At 40.4% G+C, this 26536-nt stretch overlaps 1 protein-coding gene across 2 annotated transcripts in view; it reads left to right on the plus strand.

Moving 5' to 3' along the window:
- Positions 1-3036: 3036 nt before the first annotated feature.
- The window catches only part of pdgfc (platelet derived growth factor c), a 43796-nt gene continuing 20296 nt past the window's right edge, over positions 3037-26536 (plus strand). The window contains exons 1-2 of one of the 2 annotated variants that reach the window (XM_083915117.1): positions 3037-3238; positions 3401-3601. In XM_083915117.1, the coding sequence (XP_083771243.1) occupies positions 3424-3601 (178 nt within the window). In that variant the 5' untranslated portion in view covers positions 3037-3238; positions 3401-3423. Of the gene's footprint in view, positions 3602-26536 lie in introns of both variants that reach the window. The other variant, XM_083915116.1, reaches the window with a different exon arrangement.

Genomic DNA, 26536 nt, shown 5'->3' on the forward strand with positions numbered 1-26536 from the left:
GATGCTTTTCTGGGGTTTCAATGTAATGCTCTGATTTTTTAAGAAATTAAAACTACAAACCAGGCACTGAAAAACAACTGTAAAACACACACAATGTACAAATGATGGGTGTTTGCAGAGGTGGTAATCAAACATGTTTGAAGGTGAAGGCTCCAGTTCCCCTGCGACACTGAACAGGATAGAAGATAAGAAAATGTATGGATGGATGATTCCATTAGAAGTCAGCATGGCAACGCTTTACCCTAAAATTGATTTAAATTACATGATGACATGCTTTCCTTTAGAAACTAGGTTAAAACAAGCGTTGTTTTCTCTTTTTGAGACATCCTCCACTGCATCAGTAGCACAAGTGTTTAAGGAGCAAATGCCTGACTGTAGCCTTAAGGGGCACCACCAGGGGGCTCTGGTTTCAAAGCCAAGTGCAGCCAGGGGCAATTAATCACCATGATGCCACACTTTTCACATGTCAAACTTAAGCACAATACTTTAATATTCATACAGCCTAAGGACTCACTCACATAAAGGTGTGTCCACACAGTGAAGGACACTGCACCCTGAGAGCATTAGCACAACATCTAGTCATACAAACCCTTTGGGCATAACACTGAATGTAAAAAGACTTAAATTTGTTATAAATTCCGAGAAAATGTGAGTCATTTTTCTTCCTCTGGCACATTTCCCACCACTCCGGACAAGACCACACACCAAAAGCTCCTGCCGCTGCTGCAGGAGGTTTTACCATATAAATGAAGTCATCTCAAAGGCCTTTTTCTTCAGGATGTAATAATGAGCCGCGATCTGGATGTGGCAAACATGTCCGCTCCCTTGTTTTTCACTTCATTTTCACCTGGAACAAAACTGGTGTGGCACACACTGTGACACATGCATAGTAACTGTAACTCTGTAACACTGATCGGGAGAGGGCATTCGTTTGTTTGATGGTTTGTGTCCCGAAAAGGCAAGCAAGTCTAATGGGATTTAGCTGGGAGCCGATGACTGCGAATTCTCTATTGTATACATTTCCATTCTGCTCGGTGGACGCAGAGCCCCCCTGGCTGGCATGTCTCTAAATGTTCACCGTGACCCAAAAGGTCTGCCTTGTTTCTAATTTCCTCTGTTTATTATATTTCCTTGTATAGAATAGAAATACTTTATTGATCCCAAGCTGGGAAATTGCATTGCCGTATCAAAGCCTCCACATTTCCCAAGACCACCATGGAAGAGGCAATCAAATGTGGACAACGAGACAAAATACTCAGCTTTTACAGACAAAACCTCAAGGGGGTGAAGTGAGTGTGTATGAGTATGTGTGCGAAAGAGAGAGGGATTCCACAATGTGAAGTGCTGACATCTGCTGCAGGCCCTTGCTGGGCTGGAATGTGATACTCTCCTTTACACAAAGGGCTTTGGCCCTTGCAGCAGGCACAAGCAGACCTCTATATGCCCCTCTCTACGGGGGCAGCACACGTATGAAATGACTGTATCGATGCCCCATGCCTTCTTTTCCCAGCCATTAACGTTGATTAAAACCACAAAACCTGCCTTCATACCTTGATGCTGGGGAGATGGGTGTTCTGCACTCTCTTTGAGGTGGTAGTTTCTGAGCTATGTGAAACTGGGGGTAAATTGCTGCAGCATTGCATCATGTGTCTGGCTCAATGGGTTCAATATGTCTCCAGCTCTCCTTTGATTGTTGTGTCTGTGCTGCAGCAGACTTACCATACAGCTGGGGGATACTCTGGTGATTTTTGCCAACAATAGAATGGGAGGCACCACATTAAACACAGTTGATGAGGTACAACAGTGTGGTGGGGAGAAAGGAAATTGAGAACAGGAGGGAGTATTGTTCCAAGTGGTGTCTCTGCTTTGATATGACAAATTGAGAAGCTCTTAAACAGTTCCTTCCACAGTAACATTTAGACAGAATGCACAACAGCTTGTTGAAGGGTCTTGTGTGGGAACACATTTATCTTTCATCTCTGTATGGGGAAAAGGAATCAAGGCTTTAAACAATCACTCTATAGTTACAGCAAGCTTACTTAGGCATATTTTATCATGGAAAGTTTCCTTTTGAACGATGAAGCTCCTGCTATGAATAAGTAATGTGGGCTTCATTGTTTAACCATGTATACGTTATAAATTTGACAGACCATGATGCACTCGGCAAAAAATGTAAGTGAGCCACAAATGTCATAATGATGTAGCCCAATAGAAGGAGTAGGGTAAATATATTTATGAGCAGCGAGGGAGCAAATGAGAAACACACAGTAGCAAGTTCATTTTTGTTTTTCCCAAAATAGACCAGAATGTTACAACAAGGCATTTTTTTCCACTGACATTAGACAAAACTATCAGGAAAACAATTAACATCATATCATATCATATCTTGTTGTGTGAGACAATGTGCAGAGTGAATTATTCCACACAGAACAAAATACACACCCTCTTATCTTTAGTCTCAACTCTTTTTTTCTTAACATATGTGACAAATTCAGCCATGGATTCTTGAAGAAAATCGCACTGATCATAGTCTTTCTCATTTGAGTCTGGTATCTGAATGTTGCAGTAATTTTTTTTATTGTAGAAGAAACAGTCTGCAAGTTATTTTAAGAATGACCTCGTATCAAGACGCATAACAGACCGTGCTGAGCTGCTTTAATCTCGACACTCCCTTGTAACTGCTGGAAACAGTCTGCATCAAGCGGAGCTGCATTTAAAAACGTGTTACTGAAAGTGGGTGAAGCACCTCATTGGACCCGGCAGCAACGTAATAGTTAAAATGCCGGGGAGTTTTCTCGCCTGGGAAGTTGTACTTTATGTATAGCACCTGTTGTGCCGTCAGTTGGCAGTTTCCAAAAACCCAACCCCGGCCGCGCAGCGATATTTTATCTCAGTCTCCACAAAGTTATGACTCAAGACCACGCCAGACAACAGAGCTCGTCTCGGTGTTGCGAATGGTTTCTGGGTACAGACTGTATCAGGTTGCTGCGCTCTCTCGCTGTCTCTGTGTGTGAGCTTTTGCTGTAATGCGTAAAGATCTGCGGGGATTTATTCAGACGGAGTCAAGAACGCACCGAGGACGCGCGCCTTAGCCAAAATGCATTGCGCTTTTCTAAGGATCTCCTTCCATAGATGACACGCCTGCATACGGACGCTTTTACCCACTAATTCCAGGATTATAACTAATTAAAGTCAAGCTTTGTCCAACTCAGTATCCAACTTTGCTCAGAACCAACAGGTGCGCACTTGCATTACGCAAAGGCGGCAAGGTCTGCAAGCTTTGGATGAGGATTTGTCTTGATTTAGGGAGATATACATTTCACTTTTCCCAGAGGGATTGATGATTAAGATTATGTGGATTCTACTCTGCCTTTATCCTCTCCAAATGTGTCCAAAACAGCACTGGTGTCCTGTAAACGACGCATGTGTGTGGTGATACAAACAACCCCGTCTACAGTGCTTTGTGATCGCCAACCACCACTCATCCAAATGATCCTTCCATTAATATTCCTTCTTGCATCGCTTCTCCAACAATATGGCTCGGAAGCTGAATCAAGTCATGTCAGCAAATTTCACCCTCCAAGTGTAAAGGAGCAAAACGGTAAGTCCCCATTGTTGTTTGTAACAGTTAGAAAAGTTACTGTATTGAACATGAACTTCAGTATTTCTCATACACACAGCGAAATGCTTATTCTCACTGGGCTTAAAGCCATTCTTTCAAAATGCACATCTTGATTGAGTTTAAAGTGCAATGAATGAGAGCGTTTCATTCAGTTCAAACAGCATTATCCAGGATAGGAAGTGCAAAATTACCTTTTACCTTTTAAGTGTACTCGTGTATGTTTAAGGGGGAAAACCCTCTGAAATTCCGTGTCCCCTGGGGGAAGTTTTCCCTGTGATCATAAAAAAGGCTCCATTCATGCAGCAGTAGCTCCAGGCCATGTAATTTGCTTACCCTCAGAACTGCACTGAGCTGCACTATCACATTCAGGCATCCACTTCTGTCAATGTTTAAAGTTACATCCATCTTAGGCTGAAGTTAATTGTGTATCTACCTTTAGTTGCATTAAGTAAGTAATCACCCGCCTATGATTTTGTGCCATCATTTGCAATTAGGCAGTCAGCTTCTTTGTTGTTGTAGATTGTGTGTAATGAGGGGCATAGGACATTCTCTCAAACTTAAATAAAACACTTGACTTAGATTTTCCATTGATGCACTTTATACATTGACTTGTGTAGATTGTTTTCCCATCCTGTTGGGATTTTCTTTATCCACAGAATCTTTGCTTTTAGCCAAAGGATACTCACCTGGGTATATTATGATATACTTACTCTATTAATGGTTAATAAAGTAAATTAAACGCTTTCTAAATCGAGAACATCTTTGAGGTTGCTATCCTCCAGACAGTATTCATTTATAAGGAAGACCTGTCCATTGGATTGTTTGACCATTTTATAAGTTCATAACTCTAAAACACTACAAGAAATCCATCAGATGGGTCTCTCTGATTAATTAAAGAGATAGATACAATGAAAAAGCCAGAGCTGTGCAGGAGGATTTCTTCAAACTTTGTAACTAAAAAGTTGTTTTTATAAATGTCTTAACGGTGATTTATAAAACATTAGCAAAACATTTATTAATTATTAAAACAGCAAGTCAAAATGTGTACTGGACTGACATTGACAGATATAAGGAGACAACAGGACCTCACAGGGTACAGTTCAAAGTAACAGCATGCCTGTTTCCAGCAGATGTTGCATTGGTCAAACTTCATTCATTACTCAGCCTTCTATAGCCAGTGGGTTTGACTAGCCCTGTGTGAGGACATGCAGCGCTGACTTCACTACAGTAACAGTCAGGGCTGGGAAATCAGAGCCTCCCATTGGGATCCCAAGGTTTAATCAGGACGGCTGAGAAAGGAAAACAACAGTGAGGAGAGAGGGGAGGGAGAGGGATGAAGGAGGGAGAGGTTGAAGGGGTTGTGTGGGGTTTAGAGATGTTAAACTGTCAAAGAACTCTTTGAAACAGCAGTCACACATTGGCTGAGGGCAAAGCTGGCCAGGCTGTCTGTAACCTTTGACTGGAGTGTCTGAGCACTCTCCGTCCTGGCGTGCATGATTGCTGATGCTCTGTGAGACAATTTGATATCGATCTGAGGGAGAGGAGGGAGCCAGACCCGTCTGGCATGTAGTAGTAGTTGCAGAGAGAGTTATGGTCCCCAGTCATATTAAACTTGGCAAGCAACTGCTGATGACTCCATAAGATATCAGAGGGGGCTACCCCCCAGTGAGGTCCACTGCTGTGTGAAGTAATCATCTGTCACAATAAATGATTTGGACAAAAGTCACAAGAAGGCCAACAGAATGGGCATGAACTCTGAAATTTAAATTTCTGTGTGTTATGGTCATAAATAATGTGAACATTTCCTTCCTCCACCACTGAGGTTATGTTACAATAATATGTATCACACAGCTCATTTTCATGTGTTTGCCATATGGCTATTTGGTTTCATGGTTATTAAGAAAACCCATTGCTAGAATTGACATATGCAGTTGCACTAAGAAAATGCTTTGTATGGTTCCAAAAATTAAAAATGAAAGCAAATGCATGAATCCACCCCAAACACAACTGAAGTCTCTGGTTATGTCTACAAGTTATCATTGTATTTCTCTTATTGCTAGTGCAGTGGCCATCCAGTGCACATGCCCATTATCAGAGGATGTGCATGTTCCAAATATGTGCCCGTTCAGAGCGAGCTGATCGTGTGGCCCCAGGAAGTGCTGCGTGCAGTGTTCCCAAGAAATACCCATGTGATCAACTTCACACTGGATGTTGCACCCCCTTGAGTCCTCAGCAACACACCTTCCAAATGTGAAGTTGTTTGGGTGAACGGTTCTTGGGATTCCTTCTATTATAGTTGATTGATGCTGCTACATTGTCAGCTTTTGGCCAAATGGCACCAAATTTATCGTATCTACTCTGACATCATATCTACACATGTCCACCGAAGGTGGTTGGAAAAGCACAAAGGGTTCAGGATATATAATATGTATTTTAATATAAGCCCTTACCAAAGCCTTTGACCAAACTTTGAGGGCCAGCTATAGCCAGAGATGTTCTGTACCAAATTTGATGACTTTTTCTCAGTTGTAGAATTTTGCTAATGTAACTTTCGGTTCAGAAGTTACAGGCCAGAATGTACAGAAAGAAAAAATATCACTGCCTAGATTAAGTTAAGGATTTATAGTCTGTGTAATTATATAAGTGGCATTTTTAGTCCAAGTTCAATCATTGTTGTTCTCCCGTCCAAGTAAATAGACTCAGGCATATCACTATAAAGCTGCAGCTGCACCTTGTCTGCAGGCGCATTAACTCACAGCCTATAAGCTTGTTTCATTACACTGAGGTGGCCTTTGTTCCTGTTGCAGTGTTTACAATGCCATTTTCCATTAGGCTGTGATTTGCACACTGCACATCCAGCTGAAGATGCATCCAAGCTTCCCAGGGGACATCTCAGAGGGCATGTCTTTATATAATTTCTCTTAGTTGTGTTCTGGCTTCACTTTCCCGTAGAAGGCCATGTTTTAACCCCCACCTAGCCCACCCATAAACACACGCCTGGGTCTTATTAGAAAAATCCGGCTGCAAATATTAGTAGGAGATGCGGATTACCTGCAGATATTCCCACATATCCCCCCAGAGCACCACTGGAGGAAGGTATGCAACGCGCTAGACCTGCCAATGATCACAGAGGCTGCTGTTCCGTTAAAGATTATGAGATTAGGGAGAGAACTGGGGTCATAAGTGTCACAGGCTCATGGGGACCATGTGCAGATTTCCTCGTATACATGGAGGGTTGAAGATACAGAGGTGCTTTGTACATTCATTAGATTATGATGCAGACAAACAAACACAGTATATAGTGGGGACTTAAAAACAGGAAACAGTGGGTGGCCTTCCAGGTGTATTATGAATTGTACATCACCCATTCATTCATGGATGGCTGAGAACTGTTGTGAATAGCACACTTAAATTATAATGAAGTGGGATAAGTTATTTTTAAATTGACTTGCATTTATATAGAGCCTTTCTAATCTTCCAAGCACTCAAAGCAATTTACACTACTTGCCACATTCAAACAATGATAACAGAGGCTGCCCTGCAAGGTGCCACCTGCTCATCAAGAGCTAATCTACTCTCACATGCACATACCGACGGAACAGCCTTTGGGAGCATTTCGGGGTACAATATGTTGCTTTTGACATACAGGGTTGTTGTGGATTGAACCACCGATCTTCTGATTACTAGATGATCTACTCTACCTCCCAAGCCACAGCTGCAGTGTTAGGTGAAGTTGAAACACTTCTTATGCTTGTGTAGGCCCAAAACATTCTCTATATTAAAGATTAGCAATTGTTTTGGAAAATACATGGTACTTTCATCAAATGTCAAAGGTACAACCCTGCCATACTGTATACGTGAAAAAACTTCAAGGTAGAAGTCAACTATAAATGGAAAGACTCAGAGACATGAACCATCTTCTTACAACTATTTTCACACATACAAAGCGGTGCACAATAATCTCAAATCATATATGTATGTAAAGTAAAAATAGATGCAACACATTTAAATGTTTCTCTCTATCTCAGTCAATTGTCACCAAATCTGTCCTGACTAGCCCAAACACCAAACAAAGTGACTGATATACTGTGGGTGCAAGTCTCTTTTTTTCAGCTGGCATTTCCATTTAGTTAAGTGGTTTCCATAGTGCTTAACTCAATGTTTTAATTTGAAATGATGATACGCCTCTTAAACCAGTAAAGCAAAATGAGTCGGCCTTGGAAGCTCCATGCATTCTTTAATACAGGTCAGATGTTTTCTGAGCCCACTACCCTGGGAAAGTTTGTTTCCAGTTAGAAGAGGCTGTACTTTGATGGATATGCTTGAATGAATGAATGCAGCACTGTGGAGTTGATCGTTGTAGTCGGCAGTGCAATAGCAGCTGGTATGCTTGGCTGAATTAAAACCATCAGAGAAAATAGACAGCTTGAATGTTCAATGAACTCAGCAGGAAGCAAAGAGGGCAATAATTGTATCACTCAGAAATTAAAGCGGATAGAAAGGATCAAATCAACGTAGCAGAATGGTCATATGTGTAGCGTTGTGAAGACTACCTTCTGTGTAAACGTCAAAATGGCCAAATGATCAGTGGAGTAGTGACTTTAGGAGAACCAGTCGCTACATGAATCATATTTACCAACTTACACCTCAACTGCACGCACCTGTCACCATGTACGAAAGCATTTTGCTGTTGCCATATACAGTGAGTGACAACTTTGTTCAGGCTTATTTTCTTTGATCGGTGTTTGGGGGCATGGAAGAGCTAGCTAGCTAACTAGCCAGCCGTCTGCTGATGGCTGCTGGCTTGCTGTTTCCGCCGTTTTTTCATGCTGCATTGCTTACAGAAAATGAGACAAACATCGGGCTGGGTCAGTCCGCAGATGCGCTGTCGCTGGATCTGATGGATTCTCCTCCTCACTCTCCGTCACTTTGAAGAACGTCTCCCAAGTGGCTTTGGTTCACTCGGTTTCACTTCCCAGCGAGCTGCGACACACTTTACAGCCCCTATGATGTATGTAGTGAGTGACCTTATCAACAACAATAGACATTTTGTTTTGTACTAGTCACATCACCATGGCAAACGGCTTAAAACCCTTTTTCTTATCTATGGTATCACTGTTATCAGACGAAACCTACAGTATATACAGAAAAAGAGGTGTGTCGTGATGGTTAACATTATTTATTTTCTCAATGAAGCCAATGTATTTTTTTTAAGATGAAAAGTTGATTTCTTAGTTTCATGGGCCTGTCCCTCCTGAATGTCACTAAACACACACGTTCCCATGTAAACATTCAGTATAAGTAAGGAAAAGAAAATCCCCAAATCTTTGATTTTTCCAGGATAGAAACCCTCGACCACTGAATACAGACAGGTCTATGTCTACTGTCGGGAGGAGTTTTTCCCCTTAACATCTCACTCCAGAGTGGGGGACCCTGGATAACAGTGTCTATGTTTTCCCTGTCAGCACTATTTGAACGTGGAGTGCTGTATTTGGCAAGCAAAGCATGCCACCGCCTGCCTGCTGTTTGTCATTTCAGGCATTGAGAGCACCGTCTCCCCCACCTCCTCAAGCAGCCGAGGGAGTTTTCAATGGATCTGGGTCACAGGTCTAAGCTCTACTGGAGAAGAAATTTTCTCTATAGACAACCAAGTCTGTCTGTGCCCAACTAAATTAGTGTGAGTGAAGTTTTTTTACTTACAGTCAATGCTTTGCCTAGTGATGTTCTATTGAAGTAAAAAACATTAGCGTAACAAGCTAAACCCGAAAATGATACAAAGTTGTTATGGGTAACGTGTTAGCAAAAAGTTTACACATCCTGCAGCAACTTAGATCTGGCTCCTGCAGAAACTTGGATCTGGCTGCTCTCCTCTGCTGCCTGCCCCTGCAATAGCTTTAGAGCTGAGTTTAAACTGGGTGGTACCTGTCAGTGGGTTTGTCACAACCATTTTCACATTTCACATTTATCCATTACCCAAGACTTTGTGAACTGGGCAAAACAAACAACAACGGCTGAACCTGTGAACCTTTTACAGTTAATTCTTTTGTTAGCGAGACATCTTTTCATCAATAGGAAAGCAGTAAAAGTACAATTCTGTTGTGTGTTTGTTTTTACTCAGATCTGAAACAACAGAGAACATAGCACCGCGGCCGCGGAAATATCAGGCTCGGATTGGCTTGGACCCGAAAATAGTACTTTGAAAGGGTGACATCACAACCTAAAGACCCCATAGCAACAGAATGCCCAACTCTAAGCAACTGCCAGTAATAGAATAATTGTTTGTTTTTTTTACGCTTAAGATTTGGTAAACTCTTATCCAATTATTAGCTACTACTAAGGAAGGCGTTTGACCCCAAGCTACTGGGCGACCAGTATCAGAGTTCAATGCGTGTACTCGCAGCTCCAAGGTGTGTCTGAAACTGCCTGAATAGAAATAAGGGTGTTGGTAAGGAAATACATTCACGCTCAGCAAACATCGCCAGGATGAACATTGTCCTTAACTAATATCTTTGATGTGGTTTTGAGTTTCTTATCCGTTCAGTTCTGAAGTGGACTCATTGCCCTGCCTCCATCAGCTTCCCTCCAATAAGATACACAGTTTTTGAAATATGACCAGTTTGCAGATAATAATTGTGTGTTACATCATCAGGTATCATTGGCAATACCATTTCAAATATTTGGCTTTGTCAATATTTAATTGCAAATGCTTCTTCTGAAAGCCATAATTTCTTTGGTGGTTGTAAAGATTTAATATTGGGCCTACCACTTTCTTTTACAAGCAAAATAAATGCACATAACACTTCAATCATGTTTTCCCTTATCTACCGAATTAAATTGAAAAGCAATTTAGCTTTCTTAGCGGAAGGAATTGGTGAATGTTATCAGCTGTTTGTGCACAATGACTCAAATAGCTACAGCCTGACCAGCTAACACTGAGCAAAGCAGCTCCAAATGGATAGACTGAATAAAACAAAGCAGAAAGAAAATGAGCAATTGTCAAGTGCATGCCTCTGAGAGCCCCCAGAGAAGAAAATATGTACAGTTTATAAATTTAGATTTCTAAACACTGCACTGTAAGTTGTCCCAATGCTGACATTATTTCTGACGGGCAGAGGGAAATGTCTGCCTGGTGCAGTCTAAACATGAAGGGAGGAGTATGTCTGCCTGAAGTCAAGATTACTTGTCAGAACAAATATCTGTCATTCACCATGAGTTAGCATTGTTTCCTCAGCTACCTTAGGTTATTTTTTTTGTTGTGTTTCTGAGCTGATTGTCATCCTGGCCTACTGTTTTACTGCCACCACTGGCATGTGTTGGTCAATAACACTTCTACAGTACAAATAAAGGAGTGCTTACTTTTTAAGAAGCTCTGAAGGAATTAAGGGTCATTCAGCGACACTTAACTCAAAACTCAAGACAGAAAAATTGCACAGTAGAACCACCCCAACCCAACCTCAAAAACTATTCAGCGTGACATATCACTTTTCCATGGCTTTAGAATAATCTTCATTAAGGGCTGCATCCGAATTTGAGTAACACATTTGTAAGTTATGTGCATTTTTTATTGGTAATCAAGCATGCCAAGGCAAGCAGATGTATTCATCTTCAAGCTAAGTAATACGAAAGCTATAGCATGGAAAAAACAAAAACCTGTTTGATCTACTGTAAATGCTGGCAACAATGATTATCATTCTTATTGTAAAACAGAGGCTTCCATTGATAAAGCATTTGGATCAACTTGAGGCTGTGAGTGTTTGAAGCTTTGCCAGTATGGCACATTTTTTATACGGACCTAAGTCGTCCTGTGAGGATTGGTTGTCTTATGGCAATTGGAATTCCACTGAACTAAAAATCTTGGCAGCGAGATGAGTTGACCTTGGTTATCGTCTCTGTAGAGCATGTCTGCATAGCTTGGCAGATGTCATCACCTCCTATCAGAGGTATTTCAAAGTGTCTTGTAATGACTCTACTCCTCAATTCACTGGGCTCCATTGGCATCACCTTGCAGGTGACTGACAGGGAGCTTGACCCAGATCAAGTGCTGAAGAATCCCACAGCTGTGTCTTTTATGAGAAAATAAAAGTTTCTTGGTAAAACAATGAGATAGAGTACCTGAATCAAGCACCATATAAATGAATTGAGAACAGACTGCTTGATACTGTGTTAATGAACCAGTGTCTAATGATCTACACACTGGCCACTTTCTTAATGAAGCCTCCCTGATAAGCTCTATATCAGGTGGTAAATGAAACGTTACCAACAACCAACCATTAAGTCCTTATTGTGTGATTATTAGTCACTATTTGTGCTCCATTCAGTTCCTATTTATGAAAAATAGTTTAAGCATTCATCAACCATGAATGACACCACCAATAATTGAGCAACGTTAAAAAATATAGAAATTAAAATGCTTATAATGCTCCAGACAAACATTTATTAATCTGATATTGATTGCAACCATTAAAATGGGCAAACTTTTTTCCATCACCTGCATGACCATATTTTCTAATGATTGATTTGTTTGGCATCGTGACATAAAACTGGGGTCTTGGTTACAAACAAGTGAGCACCGCTGGGCGAATAGCGGTTAACCAATCAGCGCCATGGGCGGGACTAATGCCATTGTCAAACTGTGTGTTTACATTGAGCTGATAACATTCTGAAAAGTCTAGAAGAGCTACATGATTCTGTCTGATATCAGGCTAGTGTTGCATTTCTCCGGGAATTCCACACAAACACTGTGGACAATGTAGCCACATTGCTTGAAAGCAAAAACTGCACTGTCTCGAGGTCACAGTATGCAAATCCATTACTGTGGCAGGAACAAGCTCAAGTGGTCTCACTTTACTATGTCCCCTTTCCTCATTATGATACAGAGGGTTCCTCATGTGTGAAACCGAGCTACTAGATTCATCCGATGCAGCAGAGACATTTCACGGTTATCAAGCACCATCATTAATGATGCTAATTTTAGAAAGCAGCAATGAGAGTTAGTGATGCTTGAAAAGCCTCATACAGTTTAGAACACATACTGGATGCCTTAGTGCAGATATGGTATGCATGTCTAGTATGAGCAGTTGGAAAATAAAATGAATATGCAATATGCATTTTACCGACTTAAAAACATTATTGAGCAATGAAAAAAGTGTGTGATGTACTTACAGAATGCATTTAATATTTATTTACATAAGCTCAGTTATTCCAAGATGATCGGCTTTATCAGTTACACAATGAATGCCAAAACATATTTGAAACTACAACTTCTATTTTAGAAGGTTATTGAATGGACCTTCAATGTAGTGTTTACAAGGTACACACATCCTTTCTGACTAGAGCAGTTATAGAGCAATTGTATTCTTTATTCAAATAATACACAGTATGTGTGATACTTGTTACATGGCAGGTTGCTATAGAATCCATTTCAAGTGTCAATGATAGTAACTTGTAAGCTCCCCAGGACACTCATTTTTCCAGCCAAATCATACTCACTAAATGACTAGGTTGTTTGCCAATGACTCACAAAACAAAATATATGACAACACAACTAGTACTACATGCTATGTAAGTCTGTTATGTAGTTACGTCTGTGATGTAGTTACGTCTGTGGCATGGCCTGTGAATGTTCTCATTTGTCCAGGTCATTGTTATCCCCTCTGTTACCGAACTGTAAGTCAAAAGCAAGTGGACATGGTTGTTTGCCTTGGAAGACGTTTCACCCCTCATCCAAGAGGTTCCATCAGTTCATTTACGTATCTGACCAGGCTGTGACATGGTTACGTCTGTGACATGGTTACATACGTGACGTGGTTAGATATCAATGAAGTTACATTGGTTAACTTAAAAAAAAGTGAATTTTAGTTTGGAACTGGACACCTGGGTCTCCTGGGTGAAAGTCATGTGTTTGTTTGACCACTCCGACCTTCTCCCTTTGGAGGTCTTTATAATACGTCAAACTGACTTTCTCTTCTGCCATAATTACTACAGCCACAAGAGGTTGCCGCCTAACAACAAATATAATTATGGGTTATAATAAGCTACTTGCACGATTGACCCATACGGTCGTTTTTTTCAACCTCTTGCAACCACTTGTCTATGCACTGGGTAGCGCTGCACGTCAAACAGTGACACTCCAGTTGCTGTTTTAGACATGGGGAATACTGGGGTTAATTTTGAATTGTAAATTCAAACAAAATGGCATGATTATGTAGGTAGACCGGCACGCTGACAAGGGTAAATGCAAAACAGATGTTTATAAGAAGACAAGAAGGGCTACAGGAACTCAGACAGGAAGTACAACAAGACATGGCACAAGAAGAGAGAAACTACAAAATAAAACAGGAAACAACTGAGCCAAAGTCCAATGCCATGACAGTTTTGTCAGCTACGTTTGTGTTTAATCAAATTGTGCACAAGCTAGTATAAAGGCTCATCTATAGAGGGCGGGTTAAACTCAGGTTTTTCTTTTTCTTTTTTTCCTCATCTGTAAGTAGTCTGCATGCATAATAAATGAAAAACTAAAGATATTCATCCCACCAAAGTTTTATGTGGAGATATGTTTCTTCTTCAGTTTCCAATACCTAAAATGCTTACCATACTAACTCATAAGTCACGCATGCCCATGGAAATCAAACCACCACTGTGTCTTCTTTATGTGCCATTGGAGGAGAGTGAGAAAAGAACCAGAAGCTATTAAATGGAGATGTGAAATAGCCCAGCTCTAATGCATTTAGGAGGGGGGGGGGAATAAAAAACACACCTGTCCCAGTAATCATCAGCATAGCGCTGTCCCTTGCTGGCTGGATTATGTCACCTAGCACATGTTGAGATGTGATATACGACACTATGCCAGTGGCATACAGAGACGGTAACCCAATCACACATTCTATTTTGAGAATGTGTGGCTTTTCCCAAAGCACAAATAGGTTTTCGGGTCCAGACTGGATACGCTCTACCATGGCATGCTTACACTCAGATCCCTATGGGAGGGTATCCATTTCTAAGGCCCAAATGGAATGAAAATGCACATTAGCTATTAGGTCTTGTGACTGGCTGGAATGATTTTATCAACTGTGTCTGTGCATGTTAGTGTAACTGTCTGCATATTGAATAGGATCTGCAGCAATCTCCATTTAATAAAACAAGAGTGACGTTACCTCTTACTCCAGCCAGCTCCTCAGTAATACGTGGTTGTCTGTGGTATTGGGAAATGTTTTGTCTTGGAGCTACAGCCTGTTCATACCCTATCACTCTGGCAGCTTCTACTGCTGCTGATCTGGAATTTCACTCTACAGTTACACCCACTAAAAAAGGCAGTTGATATTAAGGGTAATAGAGGACATACTTAAATACAATTTAATAATTTTTCCAAATTATTTTTTCTAAGAGCAGGGCTATCCATAATATCATGACACTTGGCTTTGCCTTTTTATATTCAACTCCCAAATGTTCACGGAGGAAACTGTTGTGGTGAATACGATACAACGTGCGGTCTGTAACTTTGTTGCAGCGTAAGGAGCTGCTGTGCTTGTACGATGTAAAAAAAATTATTACTTGGCAACCCTGACTGATTTACTGGAAGAATGCACATTATTCATTCAACAGCCCAGCGCCGAAACACGTAGACTCTTCCAGTAAGTCATGTAGAGATGCCCAGTCACATTTGGTTCTCTTGTTACTTGGACATTTAGTTGTCTGCTGAAGTACAGTAGCGACACTCTTTCTACAAGTCCTTGCACTGTGTGCTAGTGCGTACAATCAGTAGCTGATTTGTCTGACACGATGCCATGCTAAACGCTTGTAAATGTATCATACTTGATGATTAAAGGGGAATCTGATTCGGACTGTGGTTAAGCACTTAGAGTGTGAGCACTAGAGGTGTTGAGAGGAAACAGCTCAGTGCCCAGGTGTTGCATGGCTCAGTACCAGTTGAGCAATACAACTTATGACAAATTCAGTCAAGTGGTGAAAACACAGGCAAGTTTAAAAAGAATGGAGAATCTTGATCTGGATTTTGGCTAGCTAATAGGCATTTCTCACAGCAAACATTTTGACTTGTCGTAGCAGGAAAAGCACAGGTGTAACTAATAATGGCTCTACTCAATTTAGGTGTGCCAGTGGGCCAGAATGCACAAGTCAGGAGTTATAGAACTGACAAAACTAAATGCAACGCAGTTTATACTAAATGTGTGATTGGCAAGTGAACAGTTTAACTGAGGGAAAGGTTTATTCAGTGTTGTTTGTGACACAACATAGTGTCATGGCTGGTACTGGTAAACAAAAACAAGAGTGTCTGGAAAAAGAAATAATTAAAATGTCAGAAAACAAGTTATTTAAGTTCAAGGCATTTAAACTTGAGAAAGTGTTCTGGTCTTGAATGAGTGTGGAGTGAGTTCTGGTTTCCATACAGGTGATAATTAATACGGCCTGAACTGGGCAGGTAGCCACCCAGGTCTGTAATGGGCATTAGGAAAAGGAAAACATTATTCTTTATTAGTGTTTTCATTGTGTTTCCAGCCTTGGCATATTTGCTGTATGTTAATGTGTACCTTACACACATGGTTGCTGTCTCTTGTTCTGTCAGCAGTTATGTTATCTGCCCTCATTCTGGCCTAAATCACATGTTACGAATTGGGGGTTGTAGTGATGGATCTGTGTATATTCATCAAAAGAAATCCACAAAAAACACTTACCAGTCACAATGTTTGCTTAACAGTCGATCAATGGGGAGTGAAGTACAAACATGCAATGACATGCAATGACTTCTCAGATTAAATAAATAATGTATAGAGACATGCGGGTTCTCCTACACAATACCACTTTGGAGCTAGATGAAATGGGCTGACCAGAATGTTGAAGAAACACTTTACTGACTCTCTTCGCATCTTTTCAAGACTTTTCTCACTCAATTTTCTTCTTCACAGGGAAGATTGTGTGATAAGAGGTTGAAAGGACACTGTCTGAATGAGTAATTTGGAAAGAAAGACAGATTAGAGTAGAGTAGAGTATGACAGGTTACCAACGAGTTAGTAGAAAAGGTGTTAAGCCCCCGCTCCCCCCTCCGTTTCCTATCTTACATCTGTTCAGCTGCCTCTAATTAGGGCTTTTACAGACGACAGCATTAAAAAGGTCCCGGAACCACGCCAACTAATGAGACACCATTGACAAGGCTGATCTTTCATGCACAACTCTGTCAAAATCTTTCATTTTCTGTCTTGACAGCCAACGTTTGTTCAACACTTTGTCCGCCTCCACACCTGTTGACAGGCCTTAGCAAAGATTTAAAGCGGGTCACTGAGTTGGCTTGTTTTTGGCGTAGTTTGTAGCATCGGATTCTTGCGCTGATGGATTTTCTCAGGCAGATCATTGACATGTTTGCATGCTGTGGACATGGAGCATTTCTCACTCTGTTGCTGCCAGTATTTCTATTATGCTGAGCTAGTCATTTCATCACTCTGCTCTTACAAACCCTCTTGTGTACTGATACAGATGAGAACAGAAACCCACGTTAATTTAGCAGCTACATATCCTTTTTTATATGCCATTATATTTCAAAGAGAGCGCTGAAGCATATTAGAAAATTCCAATACACAAGCATTTTGTGACAAGTACCATAAAATGATAATAATGAGACTATACCAAAACTTGAATTCACAATAATGTCTTCTTATCAGCAAAACATTGTCGTTAAAATGTAGATAGCCACCATTCTAAAATGCCCCAAAAAGGATTGATAGTAAAAAGAATCAAACAGATGATGATACAGCAAAGATCACAACCATAAATACAATTTGTAGGAAATAGTTGCTTTTGGGATACATGAAAACACTTTTATTCACTGCAAAAATACAGAATATCATTATTATTGTTATTATAATATTTCAGGTCTGCAGCTATAATAACCCTTTACTCCATCCTTGTGTGACTTGATGTGACTATAATGCATTTAATCTCAGATTTGGTCTCTACAAACCCCTGAAGGAAATATCTGGCTCTTCAGCTGTTAAATGCTCTAAAATGTTCACCAGCGAGCTGCTTATTGTGTCTGTCTGCTGTTTAGTGCAGAGTAGATGCTAATGTGCTGCCCCTTTCACATTACACATATTAATCTAATCCATTTTTAATATCAACATATTGACTGGAGCAGCTTTCGTGGGTATAATAGTCTGCTTGCCGGTTTGTATGACAGGTAAATAAATTCAGTACTGGTGGCTCTAATAGAGAGAATATTTTCCTGATCATTCCCCCAACGAGTCATTGATCAGTAATACATTTGTGATTTATTAGGAAAAAATAACTCTGCACTTTCTCCCATACATGCTGATTACTAGTTGCTGCTTAGGCCGCAGTCTGTGGTTGCTTAGTTCAGGCATTATTGTAGTAAGTATTTACCCAGATGTGCATATCCACTTTCTACAAGCACTGGAGAGAAAGGCATGTGTTTTGTAACCATTTATCTCAGGAGGCAATTACACGGCTATTGTGCAGCTAAGTGCAGCTTTATGAATATTCATTGTTTCCATGGATAAAAACAGGTTTTTTTTTGGGCTGGCTGTGTTCTTCCGTGTCTTGTTTATGTTTTCTATGATAACAGTTGCATCAGCAGGGCTATATGTTTAGAGGCAAAAGGACACAGATGATTGAAAGGCTTTTTTTATGAGCAGTCAGACAGGAGTGCTATGGGGCCTACTGTCAAACAGTGGACATCCAGTGGTTTAATGACCTGTTTAGACTATTGAAAAGGCAAACTGGGAGTAAGTACTTAGCGTTTACATTTATTTGTCATTTCCCCAATTCCCAACAGGCACATAAAAATGAGACCCACTGAGTTTGGTGACTTTGCAGCAGTCACAGATATTAGTCACAGTGATGTACGTGTGTGTGTGTGTGTGTGTGTGTGTGTGTGTGTGTGTGTGTGTGTGTGTGTGTGTTTGTGTGTGTGTGTGTGTTTGGTTGGATGCAAAGGAGATCGAAGTTAAGACTAAGGGTTAGGGTTCAGGTGCCTAAAGAGACTTGATGAACCTCACTGTTAAATAGGAAAGTCATGCTTTGTTACCTTTACAACTGTATAACTGATTAGATAACCACTGGGTTTACTAGGTGTGAGTGAATTATCATCACTTTATTTTTCAATTACAGCAGCAGGTTTTATTGTAGTTGCTGGAGGTGTTCGGATGGAACAGGCCTATTTGAAATTCGAATCAGTATTTTCTTCCATAAAAAATTGCAATGAATTAACCATAAATAGCCAGACGGAGGTCCAGCTAAGGTGGAACACTAAGGGTCACTGAATAAATCTTAATAACTTCACGTCAATAACTTCATCAATCTACAGTAGCTCTGTGGCATGAGTCCACCAGATTAACTGAACCTATTCTCTGATTGGTCAATAGTTTGGGGGGGAACAGCCATCAACACAAGATTGATATAAAAGGATGAATTTAAAACAAATCCAAAATGTGGAAGACCATTAACGATTCTAGAGCCAGGAAATTGGTTTACATGTCATGCTGCTGACTTCTGAAATCAAGAATATTTTACTAAACTTTGCACTTTCAGAGGTCTTCTTTGCTTTTTAATCCACTATCATTTTCAATATTGTCCAATGATATCTACTTTGAAGATTTTACACATCTGTGGCTTTTACCAAGAGTAACTTCAAAGAGCAAAGAGTTAAAGTTCCCTTGAATCATAACATTTCAAAGCAACCAACTGCAAGAACTTTAGGTTTAGGGCTGATGTAATCTTTTTATTTCCATATACTGGTTGCATTCAATAACAGTGTTAAGATCAGTAAGAGTAAAGAGGCAATGGGAGAGAGTGCAATGAGCAATTCCACAAAAGATTTTAGGAGTTTTGCTGGTCGTAACTTTGCTTTCTAAACTTTTTTTTTACTCGCCAGTGTATTTATTTGAACAGTCTTGCTATAGTTTCTTGAATCCTTTGGAAAACCTTGGATGAATATAACCATAGAGAGCTGCTCTGTGAGCAACGTTGCAATTTAACAATAATTGTATTCCCCTCTTATGGGAATTAACCTGCAGACACTAAGTTACTGCCCTTGCCTACAGACGTTTCCCCTCAGAAACATCAATTTTCCCATTTTCTAATCCTTAAATTGCTACTCATGTCAACTCTGAAGATCCAGGTACAAACTTGCATGGTTTTGCAAAGCCAGCCCTATGGCAAGTTGTTATGCTGGGATGTATGCACATACATTGTTCCCTAGAGTGTGTAGGGCATGCATTTGGTTTTGGTATTGATATTGGAAATCAGTGGACTGGCTGGGTGCATGATGGGGAGTGAATTAGTAAAGGAAGCTTTTGACCAGGAGGTGTTCAGTTTTGATCCTGTGAGACTATTCGGGCAGTGAATTAGACATACTTTTCACCTCTTTCAACAACTTTCTTGCTTATGACCAAAGCAAGAAACTGTGGCCGTAGTGGGTATCAACAGGCCTGTATCGTGTGAGCGAGAACAGGATGTTACAGGAAAAGAGCAGTTGTGCTCAGCAAACCCTCCCTTGGTAAATAGAGGGTTGAAAGGAGTATACTTCCATTACCCTGAGTTCTGCACTGTGACTCCTCTTCTCTAGACAGCTGGGCCAAAAGGTTACGAAGGCTTGGTGGGGTGACAGTAATTAGAGATCCGGGGCTACCCGCTTAAAGAAATCGATCTGTGTCTGGAAGCGGAAGCACAGACCAGCTAATTCTATTCTTAAACTGCCACAATTAAAATGTTCTTTTCCTTGTCTCCTTGTCTGCTGCGTTGGATTAATCATTCAATTTGCCACAGCTGAAAATCTCATCAGACCTTAGAAGGCTTTACACAGATTTACTTGCATTGCTCCAAGCTTCTTAAAGGGTTGCTCAGAGGTTATGTTTGCTATGTAAATTGTTAGATTTTTTGGAATTCCAGACAGCTGGTGTGATTAGATGGGTATAACTTTGTGGCTACAATGCTCTAAATTTTGTAAGAGCCAACAAATTTAGTACAGCGAGCACTGGGAGGTCTATGTTACTTAGATTTTCGGGATTTGAGATATGACTAAAGTAATGGGATAAGGGAAGGAAGATATGTGAAGACAAAGTCACTCAGTGTGTTAACTTGGCCATTATCCAAGTAGCAACCTAGAGATTACAGTTCAGATATGCAGCCCCAAAACGCATTAGAAATCATTAGTTGGAAACATTATTGACCTCTTCCAAACAGCTCATTGCAGATGTGAGTGTTTCTGTTTAGGAGGTTACAGAGTGGATTGTGATCAGCTATCAATCCTCTCAGCTACGTTTATTGCAAAACCTGCATCTTTGATCAGCCTTAATGGCAATGTCTGGATCTGGTACGGCAAAGCTGTCCTCCAATCTGGCTTTGCCACAGATCAAACTGTAATTTTCTCCAAACATCCAGCTGTCCAGCACACAGATGTGACTACAAAGCAGCCTGGAGCTTCCGTCCACAGCTGTGGAGAGAAGTTTAAAAAAGATGTGGTTCATCTGTCAACGCCTGGTTCCCAGCCAGAAGGGGAGGTTAAGTTCCTCTCCCAGTGTTTGTGAGAAACATCTCACAGCATTTTTACTTTCTTTTTTGTGCTAGACTGTCATTCCATCCAGTTATCAATAATTAAGTTTCATATTTATTCTGAGTTTGACCATCAACAAGGAAATTGAGGTTGATATGGGGCACACTGCAGCAATGTGGGTGTTTAAAGAGAGAATCAAGAGAGACTTCAGGGGGTTATATACTGTTGTGACTTGTGTAGACCTGCAGACAAAATATGAAAAATAATCAGTGGTAATGTTTCCTTAAATTTTGCCTCAGAATTGAGGCAATTGAGAGAACAATCGGTATTCAATTGAACAAATAAGAGACTGCATTTGATTGATGTACTCTATTCAATAAACGGAAGGGAGAGGTGAGGTTGGAGTTGTTTATTCTACATTTTATGGCTAATTGTGGTGCTGATATTAGGTCTAAATCCAGGCTCAGGGGCCCAAATGCATTCTACCAGAGGGTCAACACAAATAGACGACTGTAGTGAAAAGACTGACACTCAATCCTCTTTTTGCAGGATGCCAAACACAAGTGCGGGCACTAATTAGAGGCTCCAAGAAATCATTCAGGGGCGGGGAACCATTGTAACATGAGGAGAAGCTGTTGTGTGGTGACAAGTTTCAGTCGCTGTGCTGGACTGGCCAAAGCCTGAGGGGTTGAAAGACTTCAGTTTAGCTTTGGTGTGTCTCCTTTCACACAACATCACATGTGCTTGCACACTACCGTGAATTCACTATCATTAAGAGCCTGCAGCTGTGGCTTTACAAAACCTTATCACAATTTGTAATCATTTCTCAGATAACACTTTGTGCATTATGTTCAGGTTCATTTCATAGCTGTTATGGAAGTTAAATCCTTCATGGGCTGGAGGGCTCCTTGTGTTATTCAACGCTGGGTAATTTTAATGGAAGAATAAACTGGATGTTGTTTTCTAGCTTGTTAAATTTATCGTACCATAAATATCTTCTTATTAAAATGAGCTGGGATTTGTTTACACTGGTTTCTGATTTTTTTTAAAAGTGTGAAGACAAGACATTTGCCCCATGTTATATTCTATTACAATACAGTTTATTGTTTATATAGCAGCCTTCATCATATACTGGTTCATACAATTGATTCAGGTATTTTACTATCTTTAGTAAAGTAGTAAAATGTTCCTAGAGTTGCTTTATATGCTATGAAATAAAATTTGTTTGAGATCCCTTTTTAAAGTCCTCATTATTAACCTATTTTAGGCTTATATAAACATATACCACATATTCTTTCTCTGAGAGAGTTGTGGACAGAATATGGCAGCGCATACATACACATGTATATGCACGCACATACACACACAAGCTAGTGGTATCAGGTTAGGCCATCTGATATGAACTGCAGATGTTTTGCTTTGCTTCTGCAGCAGGTGTCAACAGATGTCCCCTCCTGCTCACTTGGCCATGTTGACCTCATAGTTAAAGAGAGACCACCCCTCAGTCAGGCAGGTGACCTCTAAGTGCAGCACCCCTGCTGGAAACGATCTGCCCTGCTTAAGTGTTCCTGAGCAAGACATTACCTCCCTGCCCCTTCAGGGTCACAGGTCCGGCCTCCCTGTAGATAGAGTGGTATGGAAATGGAGCATTTCATAGCAGGGATCAATAAAGTATCATATTATTATATTACGACACAGCTGAGCTGAGTCCTTTCAGTGCTGGGACTGATTACATTTCTTGTGACCTTTGACTCCTTTGCTTAAAGGGCTTTCACGGGTGGTACTAGTCCACCTGTTGACAACAGGACTTGAAGTGTAAGAGGTTTAAAAAGTGAAGCTAACAAAAGAGGGAGCTCTGGAAAGCAAATGCAAGGTTATTGATGTGATGTTTCCATGTTTTATTATGGAGTGTGAGTAAAAATGCTGATGCATGTTGTTATCCACTGTCTATGTTAAAAGGGGAAGAAACTGAGCCCTACTACCGTTTGACTTAATGGATCTTCACAGGCCTCAGAAGTTTTTCTAGCATGCGCTTATCTCCTCCATGACCAGTGATGTAACATGTTAATCATGGGTGTCATCAAACAGATAGACTCGTCTCCTTCATCGTTCTCTTTTTTGAGATGAAACAGGTCACAAAGGCTTTGTATTGCCCAACCCTTAGATGCTTAAGATACTAGCAAAATGTGAATGTATTAAAAAAAACAAAAAAACATTGTACGTATCATGTATTTAATGGCTAGTATTTACACCTTGACTACATTTTGTATTGTGGAGCAGGACAGTTAGTATTGGTGAGCCCCCTAGAGGTTTTGGGCCCAACTGCATTTGCACACTGCATGTCTAATAGCTGTGGCACAATATCACACACTAGAGTGTAATTGTAATGAAGACAAATTGATTAAAAATATATAGAGAAAATTAAAGTTTAGTTCATGGATATATAGTTGCCAACTATGGATGCACTGAGACAGTGACTTGGATGATGATAATGATGCTTCTCTCCAGAACAGCCAATACTGACTGTGTATATAATTTATATATTTAATATTTTAACATTTAGCATAATCATTTATTTCATTTGTGAAGAAAGTGAAGTAGAGGTCTGCTGTTTTTGCACTTCAGCTGGTCAGACAGTATTTGCGGTTGCTGCTGGTGATCGATATTAAATGTGAAAGTCTGCCATGAGATGGTCTCTAATCACCGAGCACCTCTATGTGGAGATAAGAAAGATTATGTAGCTTTGATCTCGCTGTCAATCAAACTGTATTGATTTATTTTTTAAACTTCAACTATGAAAAGAATTGTAATCATACTCACTACAATATACACACATATTGTGAAGTACACAGTACATGCATTTGATCAACTGTTGGTAAAGCTTACACCCAATCACACTGAATACCTGCACTGAATACATGACCTTTTACAGGACAAGTGGATGTATGAGTGTGTTACAATATATTTTATGCACTTGACAAACAGGCACTCCACAATTATAACATTATGATTCTTAAGACAACGTCTCTGTTTAGGTGAGCTACTGCTCTTTCTGCCCTTATCTCAGGGACCCCTGCAGGGAATTCAAATCTGTCAAAATGTACAGGAGCATGTGTCTGGCAGATTAAATTCAGAAGGGTCCCACATAGCCAAATTATTTTTTAATGGTATATGAGATTCCCATGGCAGGTTTCAGCCCTGTTTCTGCCCAACTGACTGTAAAACCAAAAGCAATAAATATCCTAAACATGGTGGGGGATTTACTGCACCTGTAGTACTGCTCCACCATCTTAATAAGCAACAGATGTTGGAGTGATTGCATCCAAACTGAAATGCAAACTTCGAAAAAAAGGGAATTCTTTCTTACAATAGGTAGTTTCACCACCTGATCAGATCTGCTTCAACTCTTGCTCATGGCCTCACATTCATTTTAATCAGCAGGTAACAGGGCTGAAATTAAAAACAATCAGGATTTAGTGTCACAGTGACTCGGCTGGCGATTACCAGACAGGAAATAGCTGTCGTGAATGGTTATCCATGATGCATGAGGCTGCTGGGAGAACACAGTGTAGCACTGAACTAATCTTTAGCCTGTAATGTGTAAAAATAACAATTAGTGTTATCACTACAAATTTGATTAGTCCCGAGTGGTATGAGAAGTTTAACACATTTTTTATCTTTTTAATTTTGGTCAGCCTAATTGAAGTTGTAAATAAATAAGTCTTGTCTGACCTCATATTTGAGGCAGGCCGAGATATTTATTGCTTTCCCAGGGCTGAATATGGTGTAGCCTAAATGTTCGTATAGTTTTCCAGAAGAAAGGCATAGTTATGTCTACTACATCATGCAGTATGACCACCAGATAAACTCTCAGGCTAAGGGCCGATGTAGTGAGACACTGTAATAATATCCTCTAAAGAAAGATGAATTTAGTGAGCCTAACAGAAGCCAGGATGAATGGTTTTCATTCCTCCCGCTCCTTTTTTATGAGAAACATGCAGCAGTCTGGACAAAGAGGCCGCTCTCATTAGTTAATCTGTGCTTGAAGGCATCTAACATTTATTAATGCATCTGGCTATGCATGTGTGTGTGTGTGTGTGTGTGTGTGTGTGTGTGTGTGTGTGTGTGTGTGTGTGTGTGTGTGTGCATGTGTGTGTGTGCGTGTGCGTGTGTGTGTGTGTGTGTGTGTGTGTGTGTGTATGTGTGTGTGCGTGCATGCGTGTGTAAGTGTGTGTGGGTGTGTGTGTGTGTGTGTGTGTGCATGGGCTTTTGGAGAGGTGGAGGTTTGATTGTGTGTACAGTACTGTAGCCACTTTACTGTGTAACCATTTTGCAGTCTTGTCTGTGTATATTAATATCTATACTACTTGCTTAATCCTATTATAATTTTTGCTATTATCATCACTATTAGTAGTAGCATTCATAGTGTGTTCAATATGGAAGTGTGCACATGATGCCCATGGTTCTCCGCATGTGTGCTCCGGTTTTGTTTTGGCAGGGGAAAGGTTAATGTTTAACAGCATGAATGGTTCTCCCACTAACGTGTGAACAAAGCACAATGGCTGCACTGTATAGGGTCCTATTTATTCAGAGTCACTTCCTCCCTTAATAGCCAGCTCTACTTTCCTCACAGAGGAAAAAAGTAGGTCAAGGAAAAGTCATGTTTGAGGTAATTCACTCTGGAGGACCGCTACTCTGATCATTAGATGACATTGGTTAACCCTGAGAGTGAGGTCATTTTCAAGTCAAAGTTACACCCAGACCCCGGCCCGACTGATAGCATGCCTCTGAATTTTACGGTACACAGACTGCTCAGTACTCAGAGAGGGAGGATATCACTGGGAAGGTTGCGAAGAGGGAAACATGAAAAGTCCATATTGTTTATTTTAAAAAGTTTTTTAAAAAAAGCTTCAGGAGAAAAGGAAAAAGGCTGGTTTGTGACCTTGATCAAATATTGGTGTAGCCGATGTACTCTGAAGGAGCACTCTCTTAAGGAGTTTCTGCTTTGATGCAAGTGAACAAAAGATCCACAGTAAAGACTCACTCAGATAGTTCATTCTTGAGTGTCATGCACAAAGATCTGAACCAAACAGGAATGCAAACACATTGTTCCTCCACCTACCGCAATTACTTGTGACAAGTGTGTAAGGATTAAGTAGGATATTCACAGCCTTTTTGGATTAAGTATGATTTCATCCATGCAGATCTCAGGAATACCTTTCCATCAGGACCTCATGTTTTCAGGTCCAGGTTTTTTTTCTTCTGCCTTTCCCTCCTGTCTCTGCAACAGCAAGCTCAGATTTTCCTTTTGTAATCTTCTTTTTATTACCTCTTAGTCGTCTACAGATTTTCCTGAGGAAGTATGTATTGGTATACAGGGGTGACTGTCGCTCAGT

Source organism: Echiichthys vipera, assembly GCF_963691815.1.
Source record: "Echiichthys vipera genome assembly, chromosome: 6".
Taxonomy (NCBI): domain Eukaryota; kingdom Metazoa; phylum Chordata; class Actinopteri; order Perciformes; family Trachinidae; genus Echiichthys; species Echiichthys vipera.